Genomic DNA, 19,280 nt, shown 5'->3' on the forward strand with positions numbered 1-19,280 from the left:
AACTTTTTCAATATCAAGTCAAGGCTTGATGAGCAGTTTATTAATGGCTTAATGACTGGTCGGAATGGAATGGTGTGTACATGAACTTAAAAAAACCGGCCAAGTGCGAGTCGGACTCGCCCACCGAGGGTTCCGTACTCCGTACAGCCTTGTGACACGACGGACAGACATACAGACAGACAGACAAACAGACAGACAGCGGAGTCTTAGTAATAGGGTCCCGTTCTTACCCTTTGGGTACGGAACCCTAAAAATGAAGATAAAAAAATGGATAGAAATTGGATCCACGCTCACTATAGAAGATAAGATTAAAACACCAAAAAGGCTGATTTCCAATCTGTTGTAAAAAAAAATCGATACATTTGGATGAAAATTGGCTAGTTTGAAGAGCTCTCATTCTGGGCGGAATACGATATCCCAATTTGGAAAAAAAAAATTGTTACTTTTGAAAATAACATACGTTTTCGTAACTGAGTGGAAGATTTTTTAGGATATTTTTACTGTGAAATTGCGCTTACTGTGTACAGAACAATCCTTTAAGGATGACTCACGTTAGAACGGCCCGGATCCGGGCCGAGGCAACCGACACTTCATTTTCTATGACAGGTGATGACTTTCTATAAAAAAGTGTTGGATGCTTTGACCCGGACCGTTCTAACGTGAAGAAACTCTATTTACCCACCAAATGGCATCGTAATTTAGCGAAAAAAATCAAAAACAAATTTAAATCGGTCCTAAAATTACTCCCAAATACATACCCCGATCTCAAAAGTTTTGGTAGGATCGCACAGTTTGTCCACGCAGCCGAAGTGGTTGACGCCGGCATTGACACAGCACGAACGAACGTCGGGCAGCTTGGGCGCGGGGGACACTTTGGTGGTCTTCATCTTGCCGGGGGTCAGGGTTAGTGACCTGGTAGTTATGAGTAGTTAAATAACAGTCCAAATACATAATAATTAAGTGCATTGGGATTAATTTTGAAAGCGGGGTAATGTTGAAAATGACAAATATCTAAAACTAATAGCACTTTTTACTGTAGCAATAGTAAGATTAATAAGCAAGATTCGTTGGTCGGACAATCCGTCCGAGACGTAAAAGGACACCCTCGTGATATGGCACTACGGCTAAAGCCGACATTGATCATGATGGGGAGGAAATAATGGGCATCGAAGGTTTATTCAACATTCGATACCAATTCGATATTATTTATAGATGTATTCTGTGACAGATGATGCAGCAGTGCAACAATACTGCCGCAAATGTTAAAATCGATGTCGCCGCCCAGAATTGTGACATTAAGGACAACAATGCAGTCGGCAGTAATGTTGCGCTGCCGTAGTAACGATGGTATAGTCTGAATCCGAACGAGTCCGAGTTAAAGGTTACTTTGGGAATTAATTGTATAGAGCGAAGTGTCATAATTCGTGTATCGGAAGCTATGATATTAAAGATAATATAGTCAAGAACTACATATATTTTTTCCACGTCTAAGAATATCAACGCCTCTTAGAAAAACATGATCATATAAGGAGATTTTTCGCCTTCTGGCTCAGGGAACCGCCTTAACAAGACAGCAATTACAGTCTAAACCAGTACAGCCAAAATCCTACTTACCTTAGAGCATAACTGGGCAAACTCGATCCATGCACGTTATACGACGTGACCGTAATCTCATACATCGTGAATGGCAGCAAATCGTTCAGCACCAAAAACGTCTTATTAGCCGGTATCCTGTGCGTCACAGGCTGACTCATCTTTACACTCATGTTCTTTATCGAGCTCTCCGAGGGATCGATGAGATGGGCATCGAAGGAGCGCAGAGCTGTGACGTTAACGATGTATTCTGTCACGGTGTCTGTGTTCTCGATTGGCGGGTTCCAGGATACATTCAGTTGTTTTTCGTTGAGGGTTTCCACTTCAACGTCTTCTGGGGGGCTTGGGAGGAGTTCTGTAAATATTCAATCCGTTAAAATACGTAAGCATAATATTTCCATGTCATTATTTAGTTATTAAAGCCTTGCATCTGATATCATCAATCACATTACCATGAATATGTAGTTTTGATTCCATTATCTCACTGTGCCAAATGAGATCGATATCGATTTCCGCAAAGGAATTCGTAAACCACAGGTATCACAAATTCAAGGGAAAAAAAAACACGACAGGGCGTAATTTTATGAGAATCAGAATTGGCTACCCAGTATATTCAATTAGCAGTTGTACAGTTTTAGTTATACAGTATATTATTAATTCAAACTGAAATTAAAGCAACAATCATCTCATCATTTGCGCAAGAGCATTATAGGTACGTACCCCAAGTAACAATTTAGTTCTATAACTTTGGCTTACATCGCTAAAAACTTGTAAAGACCGTATTAAGGTTTCAGCGATGACCGCATGTCGTATATTTGGCAAAACCTTTTTGCTCTATAAGTTTACGTATGTCATATCTGTGACTGATCCTTTCAAAGCATACGCGATGTATTCTGTATAACGTAGTTCTTTATTGAGTTAAGATTTAGACTAAAACAACCCTGCAAAACTCTGTGAGCCCTGGCGTGGCGTGCGTACCCTGGAACTATCAGGTAAGAGGTATTAAAGCTGATGACCTCAAAGAATATACAAAACTCACCAATGCCCTCAACAATACACGCTAAAGTCTTCTCCATATACGCCGCGCAGCTGTAGTGCGTCTTAATATTGTCGGTCACCGGAGTAAACTCGCCGCGGCACACGTCCTGGCAGATGTCGGGCACGCGCTCTTGCACGCAGCACGGCACGTGGTTACGGCCGTCGGCCATGCATCTGGTGAATTGAGGTAGACAATTAAGAATCGAGAAGAATACATTTTTATATTTAAGGAACAATGGGAAACCGCTTCGGGCAAGACTTGAACGCGAACAACTCGCGAACGCGAAGCGACGCGGCGTGGCGCGGCGGGCCCACGGCGATCGCGTTCGCAACGAGATCGCCCACGTAGGACACTTCTATAATCTATAGGTATCAAAGGATTGATTCACCCCGCGCCGCATCGCTTCGCTTCGCGTTCGCGTGTTGTTCGCCTACGTAGTACGCTGCGTCAATTGAATTTTTTTTATGTTAAAGGAAAAAATTTTTTTTTTTTTGCCGTGCTCCTCCAACATGATCGGAGACTTTGCCTAGCTATATTTATTTTTCACACCAGTTCTCGCTTTTATACCTCTCGTACTTGCATACTTCATACTTGGTCTTTCTTTCATTTATCTCTTTCGTTCCTTATGTGGGTAGAGTCACATCTATGAGCTTATTACTATTCGGGAAAATAGTCGTGACAAAGTTAGCTTAGACTTACTCTATTTGATTAATTATAACTAGCTTTATTAGCGCACGGTAAATATACACTTACTTAACAATAGAAGGGAAATCAGGCTGACACGTCTCCGGGTCTTGTCCAGTGCCTTCCAATATCGTCTGAATGCTGCAGAAACCCAGACATGCTTTCGTGACGTTGGCAGCAATGCAGCAATCCGTGTAGTTGTGTGCCAACGCCAACGGTGACAACGTTGGCAAGTTAGCTGAGTAGCTGTCTGTCACGTTGGTATTCTCGGGCGGAGTCAGGCCTCTTGATATCACTAAAAACAACAGTTACATTAGACAGCGAAATTTCCCAGTAATTATTTTCTTTCACAGTTTCTTTACTTAGTTTAAGAAGTTTTATGTCGTCACAGCTGAAACAAATTGTTTGTCTAGAAGTCTGGCAAGTTGTTTGTGGAATCGATGTGTTTTTGCAATTTAATTTATTACGGTAAAGGTTATGATCCATACTGGTATATGAATTACAGATAGCTTTCTGTGTAATAAAGAGATAGGTATAAGTAATTTGGGTAATGAGGCAGATTTATAGCTAAATTGTTTGTCTTGCGGGAATTTGGCAAATAATAAAATCAACTCCAGATTATTCTTCTACGGATACCAGGTAAGCTTTTTATATAGTCTGTCTGTAAAAGCTGATAGGAATTTTCAAACTATTTAACGAAGTAAACGAATCTTTCTCAAAGTTTGTGTCTTCCACGTTCACTATAAATAGGTTTAACTTTAACTTTCCTTAAAATAATTATAGGATAAACGTTTCTACTTACTTTGCTTGCTTAAAAATAAAAAGCATGAATTAAGTAGTCACGCAAAGTTGACAAAGTTGCACTGCTTTGTCAGTAATGAAATAAGTTTTCGGTTTTATTTTCAAAACCTGTACCCTTACCATGAGTCACTGACAGCGTCAACACTGACATATAGGTACGCCTACTTTCTATGCATCTCGCTCGTACTGACACTGACATAAAAAAGGAAAACGGCGGCGCGCGGCTCACATAACACAATAATAATGGTTTTGAGAACGTTATAATTCCGTTCTTCTGGAATATCGGTTACTGAAATAATTTTGTTCTTTCATGAAACGTTCTTTTAATAAACCGGTATTTCAAAGAACGGAATTAATAGCGGTTTCGTTCTTCTTGAACCGAAATTATTTTGTTCTTTTACAAAAAACATTACCGTAATAAACCGGTATTCGTACGAACGAAATTAATAACGGTTTAAGAGCGATATCAAATGGTTTTTGGAAACCGGTTCCGATCCCTGATAATAATAGTATAGAAAATAAATTACGTAGTGGTTAGCGTATAACTATGCCAGTGTTGACACTTTCAGTGACTCGTGGTACGGGGTGGTACGGGACTATACATTCCGTACCTACATGTACCTATAATGATCCAAAATTCGAAATTTAATTGAAATTGAAATATTATATTGTGGTATATGTTGATATAATATTACCATTACTACTATCATGTTGTAACATTTAAATGGGGTTGTTGATTTAGTTTTCATATATGAAATCTTTTAGAACCCAATTACCCAGTGGAGAGCAAAGTAGGCATATTATACGGTAGCTAGCCCCCCCACGTGGGGGAGCATACACCTGCCGCGTGTGAACGAGGGATCCTCTCCCGCATAGGGCTACACAGCCACGAACGTATGTGTCGTTACCGGGATGCTGCTTAAAATATCTGACACAGATAAAAGGCCTATTATTAGGCTATTATAAGTAGACTCAGGGCCTGCAATTCCACTAACCCGGGGTTAACCGGTTAAACCTGGAGTTGCCATGGTTACCAGTACAATTTGACACTAGGTTAACGGTTTAACCGCTTAACCCCGGATTAGTGGGATGGTGCAAGTGGCGCTAAGGATCCTGAATTTTTTGTAGGTATAGTTTAATGATCAGATTAGATACCAGCTGAGCGAAAACAATCGTGAAGCAATATAGTTAGGGACTGAAATACAGGTAGGGACATTACTTGTGTATAGAAGGTACGGGTAATTTCGTATCTGCGGTTGGATCGTCCATACAAATTGCAGATTTATTCAATCAGAGGAGCGGTTTCTATATTTGATCCGTTAGGAATAGGAATAGAATGCATAGTATCCTGGGGGCCAAGCCAATATAAAAATTGTACATAAAAAAAGTATTGGGATGACCACAAATTTAATATATACGCTAGATGACGCAAATACCACGATTTGTATTGAAACCAAGCGTGCCGACTTAAGCGGATTCTACTGTATGTAGGTATATGACTCACGAGTCTCACGACAGTGCTAATTCGAATGAGGTAAGTCTGTAATTAGATGTCTCTGAACTAACCCCCCGTTATTCATAATTTTCACAATTTCACATTTTCACACTACAATATTTGCGGATTCTACTGCATGTAGGTGACTCACGAGTCTCACGACAGTTTAAATTCGAATGAGGTAAGTCTGTAATTAAATGTCTCTGAACTTACCCCACTTATTTATAAAGCTTTACGGGCCTGATTTAGTTAAATTATGTTTTATATCTATCTTACAAATACATAAGTCCAAATGAAAGATAAAGATTCATAGCTATTTCATAGCGATTCAAAGCTAGTTAAGGCCAGTAACGCGTTTATGAATAACGCCATTAAAACTTGATATGCTAACTTCACAGACATAACAACGAGTGCGGAAAATTCATTAAAAACGCCAATATTACATAGAATTGTAAAATTATTAGATGCAGACTGACTTTAACCCTAGTTAATACTTTTTAATGGAATGCCGCGAAATAGCTAACTATAGTAACGGCACCAGTCATGGGACTTGTAAGAGGAAATTTGGAGTATTTGTGATATTTTGTCCCATTACCGGTTCCACGCCCATTATAGGGTCCACTACTATTATATGCTCACTAATTTTCGATTAAACTTTCTATCCATCGAACTTTACTTAATCGTATACCCAACGGCAATTTAGTAATGTTATTTTGTTTGAAACTAGTAACGACTTACTAAAGGTTACACGAGACATCTCGACTTTAAGTGTGTAATATAAACTCCCTAGGGGCTTAGGCCCAAGTTTTGACATCAAGTAAATACTTCGTAATAGACATCCAAGCAACTGAAAAGTTAGTAAGTACCTAAGCTAAGTAGTACTCGTAAAGTAATTGAAACAGAAGATGTCAGTCCCATCAGTCACTTCTGACAGGCGATTTTGTGTTCAGTTTTCACAACATAAAAGAAGTGCATTATTTAAAAATAACTGTCACATAATGTCAATTCTTAGCTACGTATCGTACAGAGACCCAATTAGGTCTTCGTCAGTTACCTATCAAATAATTCCATTCAATTTTTTTTAAGTGGAAAAATTCGATCGCCGACGTTTCTGCTTCTTAAAAATTAATTCCATTAATTCCTGATGATGCCTCGTATAGAGGCAAAATACGGGTCGAGTTTTGTACTTTTGGTGGTAGGTAGTATATTATAATTATGTGCGTATTTATTTTTGTAGTGGGAGGGTTTGTAACATTTGTGTTATTTTCTATGACAGGTGATCACGTAATGCCTTTCAAAGAAAACGAAGCGCCGGTCCGGACCCGGCCCGGTCTAACGTGAGTCATCCTTAACGGGTTAGCAACTTAGCACTAATTGACTAGCACGTTTAAAGTTGCCATTCGTCAGGATTTGTCCGGACATGTCAGGATTTTTGACCCTTTGTCCGGATTGCGGCCGGACTTGGCAAGTGTCAGGATTTTTGGGTATGACCCACCGCAGAGCGCAGCGCGCCGCCGGGGCGTCGTTCAAGCTACACCAAATTTCTGTTACAAGAAATGTCAGGATTTTTAGGGTGATGTCAGGATTTTGTATCAGGACATTTAATTCTTCCATATGGCAACCCTAAGCACGTTGTTATGTTATGTAATATTTTTATTTTTATCAGTTACCTGTCAGTCTGTGGAAGCTTCTGACTGGCGGCTCTGTGTTCAGCTCGCACATGTATAAGCCAGCGTCGGATGCCTTCACCGACTTGATGACTAGCGCCCACACGTCGCCACCTTTGGCGATGCCTGGGCCTTGTAATGGATCTTCAGCTGTTGAATAAAATAAATCGATATTTTATGATATAAGAGGCAAACGAGCAGACGAATCGCCTGATGGTAAGCGATGAACGTCACCCATGGACACCTGCAACACCGGAGGGGTTGCAAGTTATAAGATGGCGGCCTATAAGATGGGAGCACGCTCTTTTCTTGAGGGTATCAATGATAAACATTAGAAGTGGGCAGAAATACTCAGTTCCTGGATTATAAGAAGGTTCGAATCGGAATACAATAGGACAGAAATACTGAAGACAAGTAATTACTCCCTTTAAGGGGCCCACTGATTACCAGTCCGCCCGACGATATCGGCCTGTCAGTTGTTCGGAAATGTCAAATTTTTGTTTTAACTGTTGTCAACAACTGGTGGTTCGCTCTCCTCCACAGTACCAGCTTGCCCTCAGCACCGCAAGTCAGTAAGGCTTATTAAATATCAGGGGACATCTTACACAGATCAACCTATCCCTAAACTAAGCAAAGCTTGTACTATGAGTGCTAGGCGACGATAAACATACTTATATAGATAAATACATACTTATATACATAGAAAACACCCATGACTCAGGAACAAATACTTGTGTTCATCACACAAATAATGCCCTTACCGGGATTCGAACCCAGGACCACCGGCTTCACAGGCAGTGCACTACCCACTAGGCCAGACCGGTCGTCAACCCGTTATTCGAACCTTTAAAGATCCTAACTTTTAGAAAACTAGTTTACTTACAGTCATCATGTAATACACGAACTCTGTCATCTCTAGTAACTCTAACCCCGCCAGCGGTCAACAACTGGCGGTCGCTCGCTCTCCTCCACAGTACCGGCTTTCCCTTAGCACCCAGTACTACACACGTCAGTAAGGCATCTTCTCCGCTCCGGACCGCGACGCCGCCAGATGGCGCCCGCATCCAGGCCTCTTTGGGTTCCTCTTCTTGTGAACTGCCAGTGGATGTGCTGGCACTTTCTACTGACTCGCCCTTCAATTCTGTGGAAGATAGAAAGGATTTTTGTATAATATTGATAGTTACTTTAATTTAGGTAGTTGGAATATTATATAAAATAAAAAGGTCCAAAAATTAAATCGACCATACAAAACTGCCGCGCAGGTAAGCCAATTAGCGGGATCAAAATCAAATAAAGTTTGTCAAAGGACTGTCTCATTTCAAACATAGACAGAGAATCATACTCTTTATTACTAGTACTCAAAAGAAAAGGATGAGTATAGTTTTTTTTGTTCTTAATATTTACTGACAATTTGGTTTGACCAAATATACAAACGTTATACCTTTAAGGCCACTTGCACCATCCCATGATCCCTCTAACCAGGGGTTAAGCGGTTAAACCGTTAACCCAGTGTCAAATTGTACTGGTAACCATGGTAACTCCAGGTTTAACGGGTTAACCCCGGGTAAGTGGAATGGTGCAACTGGCGCTTAATGATTAATTAAAAAGTCAAACAAAAGGTACGAGTACAACGTAACTGTTCGGCTTGACAATATTTGGTACCGACTAGAGGTCATATTTTGCGGAAAAATCTTAACAGCGCGAAGTAGGATTTTTCACGTATGGCACAGCGACATCTAGCGGGTAATTCGACAACTAAAATTAGTCCACTGCAAATAAAAATAGGAAATAATTTTATTTTAAAAAGTACGACAAACCTTAAAAAAGTTGAGCAATAGCAAAAAAATATTCTTCTGCCGTTCTGAAAATACGGTCTTAAAGGCATTATATTATATCCTTGTAAATACACAAGTAATAGGTACTTAAATAGCATAATTCCCTGTTTTGGAGGCCGATTCTAATTTAACGATTTGTTATAGTTTTGATCTTGTTGCGACACGACATTGACACGGCTCGCAGTGGTTCACACGCACCAATAATGAATAAGTATGTGCGAAATGCCGGATGATACGACTATCCCAAGCGCCACGACGCACACACAGTGTCAAGACTGTAAAAAGCGCGCGCGCTCGGCACAGACGCCAGTGACGCCACAAATAGCGGTCTGCGAGCATGCACGCCACTGATACTCGGAACCTGTGTTCCGTGGCCAAGGCATATGACGCGTGCGCGGCGACCAATCAGCGTAAGCTATTTATTTATTTAGTTTAAGAAGTACCCACAGCTACAAAAACATTATACAGACTTAGGTTAGGTGCAATACAAAGCCAAGTAAAGGTACTAACAGATGGAATAAATAATAAAACAAACTTTGCGCGCAGTTTATACAATGCTATTTCGATTTAATACATGTCAAAATACAAAAATAGTAATTTAATACTACTCAAAACTTAACTTGGGTTATATAACTGCAAAAACACTAATATAACAGTAAAAATAAAGGTTACGTAATAGTTAAGCACTCGGAAATTTGACTAATTTTGAGTCGTGTCAAAACAAGATAAAACTAACGAATTACTCAATCAGGATCGCTCTATTGGCCTAAATAAACTGGTCAACCATTATAAGTTAGAATGGCCGACAGAGGGTTAAAAGGCCATTTGAAGGCAGGGAGCGGTGGATAAAAACCCCGCCTTACCCTCGGAGGCTTCTGTGGGAATATAAATGTCAAAAAACAAGTTATAGGGTTGGGTGTCAGTGCGTATTGATTTGGATGGGTTTAGTGATTTCGTGAAAGGATTAGTTTTGTTTTAATGCTTTGGGGTTGGAGTGATTTGTTGGAAGGGCGAAGTCAATCAATGAATCAACCAATTTTTAATGTCAAAAACACATGTCAAAAATTGCAATACAAACAAAATCAAAAATACACAACGCATTAAATTAAATAACAAAATCATATTTCCTATAGGTATGTTAATATACACATTACATATGTGTATATTAATAATATAACAATATCAATGGACATGTGATGGTTGTTGGTGGTTGAATGATTTTTGTCTGATAAAATAATTTTAAAGAAAATTTTAGATATACTTTACCAGAGTATTAAGTTATCTGAATAATGAATCAGATTGTCACGTGCAAATATTTTTTGTTACCTATCATTGAAGTTCAAACACGGATGACCTATCAAATACAGACAGCCCGAAACAGCTTGGGTGTCAATGTCAAATCAAGTTCACTCGCAAGAAACTTATGGAAACAAGATTTTAATGGTCTTCAAAAAAGAAAATCGGTAAATGTTAGGTTCATTAAAACTTCGCCACAAGAACTGCTAATCATTTCGGGTCTTTCCTCAACCTTTGTTTCAACAAAATTTTCTAATAAATTAATCAATTTTATGCTTTTGTTTCATTACTTCTACTTGTGCTTAATCAATGTCTTTCCAGAGTTATCCCTTGTTTATACATGGAAACATTAAGGACACCGTTCGAAATCCCAAAAGCGTGAAATCACTCCCCGCTGCAACAGGACCGCACCCAACCTCATTCGAATTCTGCGGCCTCGCCCGCTGGATGAAGAAATCAACGCAAATTGACCGCCACCGGCCCAATTTTCCACATATTTCTCCACGAATCAATCTGTATGATAACAAGTGCCCTTAAGAGCGTTTTCACATTGTCCGATCCGATATCGGACGGGTCATCTAAATCATGTCATTGACAGTAAGACTAGACAGTTACCGATGAATCTAAAAAGACATACTGCTAAACCAGATTTGCTTCGAATTCCACACATTTACAGAGCTCAGTGAGTCCTGATTCCTTTCAAGCTTAGCATTTACAAATACGCAAACTTGTACTTTAATCCTCGAGAATAGGGTTTACAATGGAATGATTTCTCAAAGCAGATACGTTATGGTGGAACTCCAAATTCAGCACTCGATATGGACTAGTATAGGGATTATGTTCCAGTGTCTGGACACCAAACGACCGTGTAATTGAGAAGCGAGCTAGCTGTCATTATCAGATTTAGGATTAAACACAGATCAATGACCAGATGAAGCGCGTTGGGTAATATGTGTTTACAAGTGGATGTAAAAAGGCAGTGTTTCAGGACAATTTGAACGTGCATTGAAATCAAACCGCGAGCCAAGCGCAAATTTCGTCACTCATCGCCTCCCGGGCGAAAACTCGTATAGCGGTTAACGGCTATGTATGACGAACCCTCGTGAACGTCAGCTGCTGCTCCGTTGGTGGGTTGAGGAATGGCAGCCACCTAAACGCGTAACACGGTCTTTCCACCGCGATACAACCGGCTGACGATTTGTTTTATTAACAATAGCATCTACACTATCAACTGATAAAGTATCAAACGGGAGGCGATGACGCCGATGGCTGAAAATAATTTTCTTTTTTACATGTTCATGTGACCAACTGACGGTCTTTCCACAGCGATACAATCGGCTAACGATTTTGTTTATTGACAATAGCATCTAAACTATCATATGTGACAAAGTATCAAGCGGGAGGCGATGACTAAAATTTTATATAGATTTTATTAGTGGAAGCGAGACTGACAGCTAACTGATTTGAATTAAAATATCGGTTTGATGTCAGTGCATGTTCGAATTGGGCTGTTTATAGTAGCTATGTGATAGTCTCCATCAATTCCTAACCATTTCCATTCCTTTTCGACTGGCGTATTTCCTTCTATTTGGAAATATGCTACCGTGATTCCTCTCCCTAAAGTCTCCAATCCTTCTTCTGTCTCTGAATTTCGTCCTATTTCTATTCTTTCTATTCTCTCCAAGGTTATTGAACACTTTGTTAATCGACGCCTTACCTCACATCTAAACCGACATAACCTTTTTAATCCTCTACAATCCGGTTTTCGCCCCGGGCATAGCACAGTCACTGCTTTGGTTAAGGTCACCGACGACATTCGTTACAATATTGAGAGTAAAAAGGTCACATCTTGGTTCTTTTGGACTTCAGTAGCGCTTTTAACACTGTGGACTTTGATATACTTCTCGCATTTCTTAATAGACTTAATGTTTCTTCTACATCTCTGTCCTGGTTCCGTAGTTACCTCTTTGGGAGACGGCAGCGAGTTCGGGTTGATGACAAGGTCTCCGAATGGACTCAACTTTCGGCCGGTGTCCCTCAAGGAGGTGTACTATCTCCTCTACTCTTTTCTATTTTTATTGATAGCATAACCAAAAATTTGCATTCGTCATACCACCTTTATGCAGACGATTTACAGCTCTATTCAGCGTCCAACCTTGATGACATCAGTTCTCTTGTTAGCCAAATTAACTCCGACTTGGAATCAATCCGTGTGTGGGCATCATCCTTCGGGCTGAAAATTAACACCACAAAGTCGCAGGCGATAATCATTGGTAGTCCTTACTCCATCTCCAAGATGTCTTACCAGGTCTTGCCAGATATTATGTTCGACGGAACTCCTATTCCTTTCTCTTCTACTGTCAAGAACCTTGGTATTACTATGGACCAGACGCTCTCATGGGATCATCATGTCTCTGAAATCAGCCGAAAGATTTTTGCTTCTCTCCATTCCCTGAGGCGCCTGCAGAATTTCCTCCCGCTTCCGACGAAAATTATGTTGGCCCAGTCTCTTCTACTTCCGCTTCTCGATTACGCCGATATTGCGTTTCTCGATCTGAGACAGGAACTGCTTGACAAGCTTGAACGTCTGCAGAATATGTGCATAAGATTTGTATTCGGTCTAAGGAAATACGATCATGTTTCCCTATTTCGTAATCAACTTAAATGGCTTCCCATCCGCCGTCGCAGGGATCTGCATATTCTTTCTCTTCTTTTTAATGTTCTTTTTATTCCTTCTTCTCCTGTCTATCTCTCACAAAAATTTAAATTTATGGCAGATGGTAGTGGCCATCGCCTTCGATCGAGTGCAAATCTTGCACTGGCAACACCTCATCACAAATCTAGTGCGTATGGTAAATCTTTTGCGGTACGAGCGGTTCAGCTTTGGAATGAGTTGTCCCCCTCCTTAAGGAAATCGCGGTCCGTTGCATCGCTTAAGGGGCAGTTAAGGAAACTGTGGCTATCGGACCAGAATTAACTGTTTGTGACTATGGATGTATATTTAATTTATAAAACGTAGGTATTATATATATTTGTTATACTGTTACTTCAAATTTTTATCGTATTTTATTTATTTTCGCCCTCTTTTATAAATTTATTGACTTTCCTCTAGTCTATTGTACGCAGTGCTATATTTGTCTACCGTTCTTCATCAATTCTCATCTACTCAAAGGTTAACTGGAAGAAATCCCTTAAAGGGATAAGTTCGCCTTTGTACTGCCTATCTCTGTGCCATATTTGTGTTCTATGTCTTTGTACAATAAAGAGTTTATACATACATACATACATTTAAGCGAAAGAATGACGCATGACACGATAGTTGCATAAAAATGCAACCATCATACTTGTAAAGGCATATGCATTAAGCATTCTCCAATACGGTATCGTGGCAGGTGAAACTTAAATTGTTTCCACGTTTAATACCCGTAGATGTACAATAATAAATTTCACGAATAAAAATGGATTGCTGTAAAATGAAATGGCTGGCGAACTCACCACCGTCTTGCGTACCTGCTGACGGTGGTGAGTTCGATTCATCCTATATTCGTATATACAATTGCATTCCTTTCGTATAAGACGATTAGTATGCTTCATTCTCCTATTTATATTTTATCATCTTCATCATATCAGCTCTTTAACGCCCACTGCTGTTAACGCTCTCTTCCAGTACGCCACTTGTCCCGGTCCTGAGCTAATCTCATCCAAAAGTGACCTGCAATCTTAATTCCGGATGTCGTCCACCCAACGAGCAAACGGACGCCATCAGGGGCTTCGTTCATTCGAAAGCGGCCACCATTCCATTAACATTTTAGTCCACCTGCCATCACTCATCATCATCATCATTTATCTTTACTACAGTCTTACTACTTCATAACATTAGCTAAAACTGAGAAAAATTGTTAGATAACTCCGATGAATCTCATTTCCTTTGTGGTCTGAAGCCATTTTTTCACTTTCGTTTCGTACCTCAGTGGTTTAATAAACAAAAGTTCCGCGGTCAGTTTGTAAGTAACCCCTAACTTAGATGCGGAAGAAAATACTTTTTGTTTCTCCCCGACTTTGTGAAACTGCCGCGTTGTTAGGAATAATAAAGGTTATATTGTAACCACGGGCTTTTTTATTTATGGACGACTTGAAGAAAATAGAAAAGGATGTAGAATTGAAAGAGGCCTGGGCCTGAGTCGACGGAGTCCCGCTACGCGGGGTTTTAATTTCCAGACAGTTTGCCCTTTCGTTATCCTACCTATCTTGGATTTCACGGGCCTATGAATCCCGGTCTTTTGATAGGCTTGCGTGGGGATATAGATCCAACACGTAGAGGCCCTTTAATGTCATGTAGAACGCCTGCTGGAACCCGTTCACGGGCGCAACAATAGACATCCATGAACCGGTTGCATCAGGCATAGGGACTATTGTAGAAAAAGTTTACAGTATACCGGTCTATGGATTGATGTTTGGGTGGACAATGAGACTGGGCTATTGTAAAGAAGTCCGAACACCTGGCATATGATAAACACGTTATCGAGGCAGGTGGTGACTTGCCGCTGACTAGATTGGCCCCTGAAACTGCCGTCGTAAGAGGACCAGGAGCAACACCGGTATGTGAGCGGCTTAGGGGTGTCGAGAGATGTGCGCCGCTTTCTACATGTTTCACTTCCACCCCCGGAGCATATAGCTCTAACGATTCCTCTCTGGACGACCAATGAAGGCAAGCCAGAGCCGAGAGTCCTGCCGAAGGGGACCCCTCCGCCGGGGACTCCCTCTGGAGTCCACTCCAACCAACGAATATACGTTGGAGACGGAGACCCTGACCGACTCTCGGGAGCACTCGGGTCCGTGGGGTCGTTACCTTCCAACAGCTCGCCACAAGCTATCTATTGGTTTAATTTTAATGTGACTACCGTTACAACATTACACAGGAACTTTACGATCGGCCTGATTTTATGATCACACGATAACAATGTCTGTTAATCCAATCTTATTTACATAAATAAGTTATGTTTAACAATTTGATTAAAGTAGGTTACCTTTAATATAATACACGTTACAAATGCGTATATGGGATATTTCTCGAGATACATTCACATACGTTTTGATAATGATATACATATAATATAATTTCTTTATTCAGATTTCTATGATCCATTGGTTAGGTACAATTACTTAAAATCTATTGTTAATATTTATAAAAAAATAACAAGTATATTATATTAATTAAAATAAACAATAAATAAGTTTAAATTTCACAAAATCAGCTACCCATGACCATTAAATTGTGAAGATGTTTTTGGGAGAGTCAGGCTTTTCTACAAACATTTTTAGGATGCCGTTCGTGATTCTTTACAAAATGATCTAGAAAAATTAAAACAAGAAAACATTGCGCAACAAATAATACGGTTTCACACATCGAAACCTCATTCTCATCTGAAAATAACACTCTCTGAAGCTTCATACATTAAAATGCTGACGAAATGCGAAAAGCCATAATCCAATTTGGTGAATCTAGGTCATATTTAACATTCTTTGGATATTCAAAAATATTTCTGAGGCGTGTTTTCCTATTTATGAAACACGAAAACAACTTTATTGCAAAAAAGCACACAAGAATTTAGAATAATGTTTTTTATAAAGGATAGGTATCTTATTTTGCAACCAGCGTAGAAAACTTGTTACATTTTCAATACATTCTACATATTTTGATTTATATCGAGTGAAAATATTTACATAAAACTGGAACGTGACTTTCGCCGGCAGGATTTAATTAAATTTTTGATTGAATATGGTCCCCAGATTTTAGAAGCACTGTGCTTTGAAATAACTAACTTTATTTATGTAAAAAAAAACGCCATAGATAAATGAAAATAAAAAACTTGTAATAAATTCGTTCTGCGAAAACAATATCAAAGCCATCACTACCTCTCGACGAAGTCCTATTTTAGTTTTTTTACTTATGAGTATAATCTACGTTATTTGTTCACATTGTCGATAAAAATAACGTTAAAATAGCAGTGAAAAGCCAAAATGTGATAACTAACTTCTCAATTGAAAACTATGTGACAAAAGATCTATTAACTTTTCAAGACCCATCGGCTCCCTGGGTAGCCATATTTACTAGACTATGGGTCCGGGTCTCGAAAGGTACATATTTGTTCGGGCATTGTAATCTTTTTAATATGAGGGTATGCCGTTTCGGAGCAAATTCGGAGGTAGATTCAACACCTCTGACTGTCAATCACTTTCGGCTCGGGCGCGGCCTGCAACGCATGTTCCTCTGTGTGTTAATATTTCCAAAATTCGGTATTTCGGTGGTGTTTGCGAACAATCAGTTTACAAAACGTGTGTGTGACGACCTCTCAAGGCCCTGGAAGTGCTAGCTAGCTGAAGAAGGACCAGGATCCCCGAAAATCATCGGCGTGTGCTCAAGGTTAGTGGCTATCCCATATTGGTTGATTGCAATGCCTGTCCAAAGTTTTTAATATGCTAGGGAACCTAGGACCAGCTGAGTTATCGAAGGGTTCATAAATACGTGAACAATATTATTATGCTTAAGGCGGTTCCCTGACCCAGAAGGCGAAAAATCTCCTTATATGATCATGTTTTTCTAAGAGGCGTTGACATTCGTAGACGTGGAAAAAATATACGTAGTTCTTGACTATATTATCTTTAATATCATAGCTTCCGATACACGAATTATGACACTTCGCTCGATACAATTAATTCCCAAAGTAACCTCTAACTCGGACTTTTAATCCAACTTTACTCGGTTATTTATTATGTGATACTATAAACAAAAAAAGAAGAACAAAACAATCTTAACTTAAATAGTAATTTCATAGCTTTCGAATTTCGATATTGTAGGGTAACGTTTTTTAAATAAATAAAAATCGACAAAATTCGATCAAAATGGACACTTGGCGCGCATGCTCTTTCCCGTTCTTTCTTGCGAAATGTGGCAGAGACAGCGGCAAACCGATGGAACGGCCTTAAGTATTTAAAAAGACTGTTTTATATGGATTTATTTTTGCTCTTAACACTTTTGTATTAAAATAGAATGTGTGTACAATGCACGTGCCTACCTTAGTCAAGAGATCATCTCAACGGGAGACACACGGTAAATGAAAATAATATCCGCTTAAAAAAAAAAAACTGCCTGTCAAACCAAAGTTGTCAAATTAGATCAGACTTAATAGACCTGCAAAAGACAAATTAAATTTTATAACTCCGAAAAGAATAAACATATAAAATAGAATTGAAAACCTTTTAAGCTTTTGGTTAGCTACACGTTATGGCAAACCTTCAACAAAAACCATATTCAACAAAAAGAAAAACTCAAAGGTTTTTCATGTAAGTAAGATAAGATAGGATAAAATGCATTTATTGATACACTTTTACAAACTGTAACATATTTATCTAAGTTAAGTTTCAATGAAGTACCTGGATAGCATAGCTTAATTAATTTACTACAGAGACGCAAGATTAAATCCAGCTTATATCCGCGTTGAAAATGTATACTCTTATGAAAATATTAAAAACTCTTTTAAATAAAATGCAATGCAGAATTTGTTATTGCAACCATAAAGTCAATATTCAAGTCGAAAGGAAAATGAAACGAATACGAGAAAGCGGGGAGCTCAATTGTGTGTATGATAAAAACTCATTGGATCCAATGCAAATAAATAATTATACTTATTTCGGTTCGGAACTGATATTTATTTTTAGCCTTTAACTTTATGTGCTACGCCTGACAGTGGTTGAATAGTGGATAGTTTTGAATGAATGAATCGAATGTACGGAATTATGTAGTTTATACCGATAAAGAGAATATTTGTTTTAAAAATATATAAACTAACCTCCTCCTTCGACTGATTTTGTGCAGAAGTACCACAGTTGTATGTATGAAGTTGTACGTTTTAGGAGATAAATTGTAACAATTATCGTTACATTGTCAAGGTCTTAGTTTTAACGGATTAGGCTGTTGTATGTGGGAAGCAATTGAAATCAGAAAACACCCCAGAAATTTTAATAAGGAAGATGGTTTTAACATTGGGACGATCCAGAAAGGATCTAGTTTTCTTCGGATGTTCTTGTAGTTTTTGTAATTGTGACGTCTACCCCTAAACTTATTCCTAAACTTTTTGTCAGTAGTTATAGTTACACAAATCTGTTTGGATGTTTTGCTGGGACATCAGTTACTCGTATATCCGCCACCACAACCAGTGTAACCAGCATCAAAACGTCGGAAATAAAGGCAAAAAACAAATTCGCGATAGACCCGGTAAAAATATGTTTTAATAAGAGAAAATTGTTTTATACGCTTATTTGCTAGCTACATAATTTCATAAAGAAACATTTTGATCTACACTTAATGTACATAACAAATTTGAAGCATGTAACTGAAAGTGTATGTTTTTTTCGTGGCTATATTTCAACTGATTGGCTTGATCAGAAGAAAATCACGTGAACTGAAGGAAACAAAGGGCCGACGTTTCGAAACCTTTTCTTTTTAGGACTCACGGTCACTGGGAATTAAATAAAAACTGGCTAAAAGCATGTCGAGCCATGCTCATAGTTTCATGCACGGACTTGATTTGCAATGTTTTACGGATAGTATTTACTTCGCGTGGTCAAAAATTTCGTGTTTCACTGGGTAGCAGTTTGTTTAACTTTTGAGCCTTGAAACTCTCGTAACGCTCAAGATCCTACTTTTCGAACCTTTAGCTTTCTTCTTGCTCGGGTATCAATTTTAGCACAAGGCATCAAACAACAACTTTGCTCTCTTGTAAAAGAAATAACTATTGTTTCGTAGCATCAGTGTGTATCGCGCGTAAGTGGTGTCATCTGTGGAGTTCTCAGCGCCACTTGTGCTGTGA

General features: G+C 39.1%; 1 protein-coding gene across 2 annotated transcripts in view; it reads right to left on the minus strand.

The window, feature by feature from the left end:
- LOC134746775 (Ig-like and fibronectin type-III domain-containing protein 1) overlaps positions 1–19,280 on the minus strand; it is a 100,559-nt gene that overhangs the window by 36,589 nt on the left and 44,690 nt on the right. For both annotated transcript variants that reach the window (XM_063681306.1, XM_063681305.1), the window contains exons 3-8: positions 8,163–8,420; positions 7,283–7,429; positions 3,386–3,611; positions 2,633–2,805; positions 1,615–1,948; positions 759–912 (exon numbers count right to left, since the gene is read on the minus strand). In XM_063681306.1, the coding sequence (XP_063537376.1) occupies positions 759–912; positions 1,615–1,948; positions 2,633–2,805; positions 3,386–3,611; positions 7,283–7,429; positions 8,163–8,420 (1,292 nt within the window). The remainder of the gene's footprint in view (positions 1–758; positions 913–1,614; positions 1,949–2,632; positions 2,806–3,385; positions 3,612–7,282; positions 7,430–8,162; positions 8,421–19,280) is intronic.

This window comes from Cydia strobilella, chromosome 13, assembly GCF_947568885.1.
Source record: "Cydia strobilella chromosome 13, ilCydStro3.1, whole genome shotgun sequence".
In the NCBI taxonomy this organism is placed as follows: domain Eukaryota; kingdom Metazoa; phylum Arthropoda; class Insecta; order Lepidoptera; family Tortricidae; genus Cydia; species Cydia strobilella.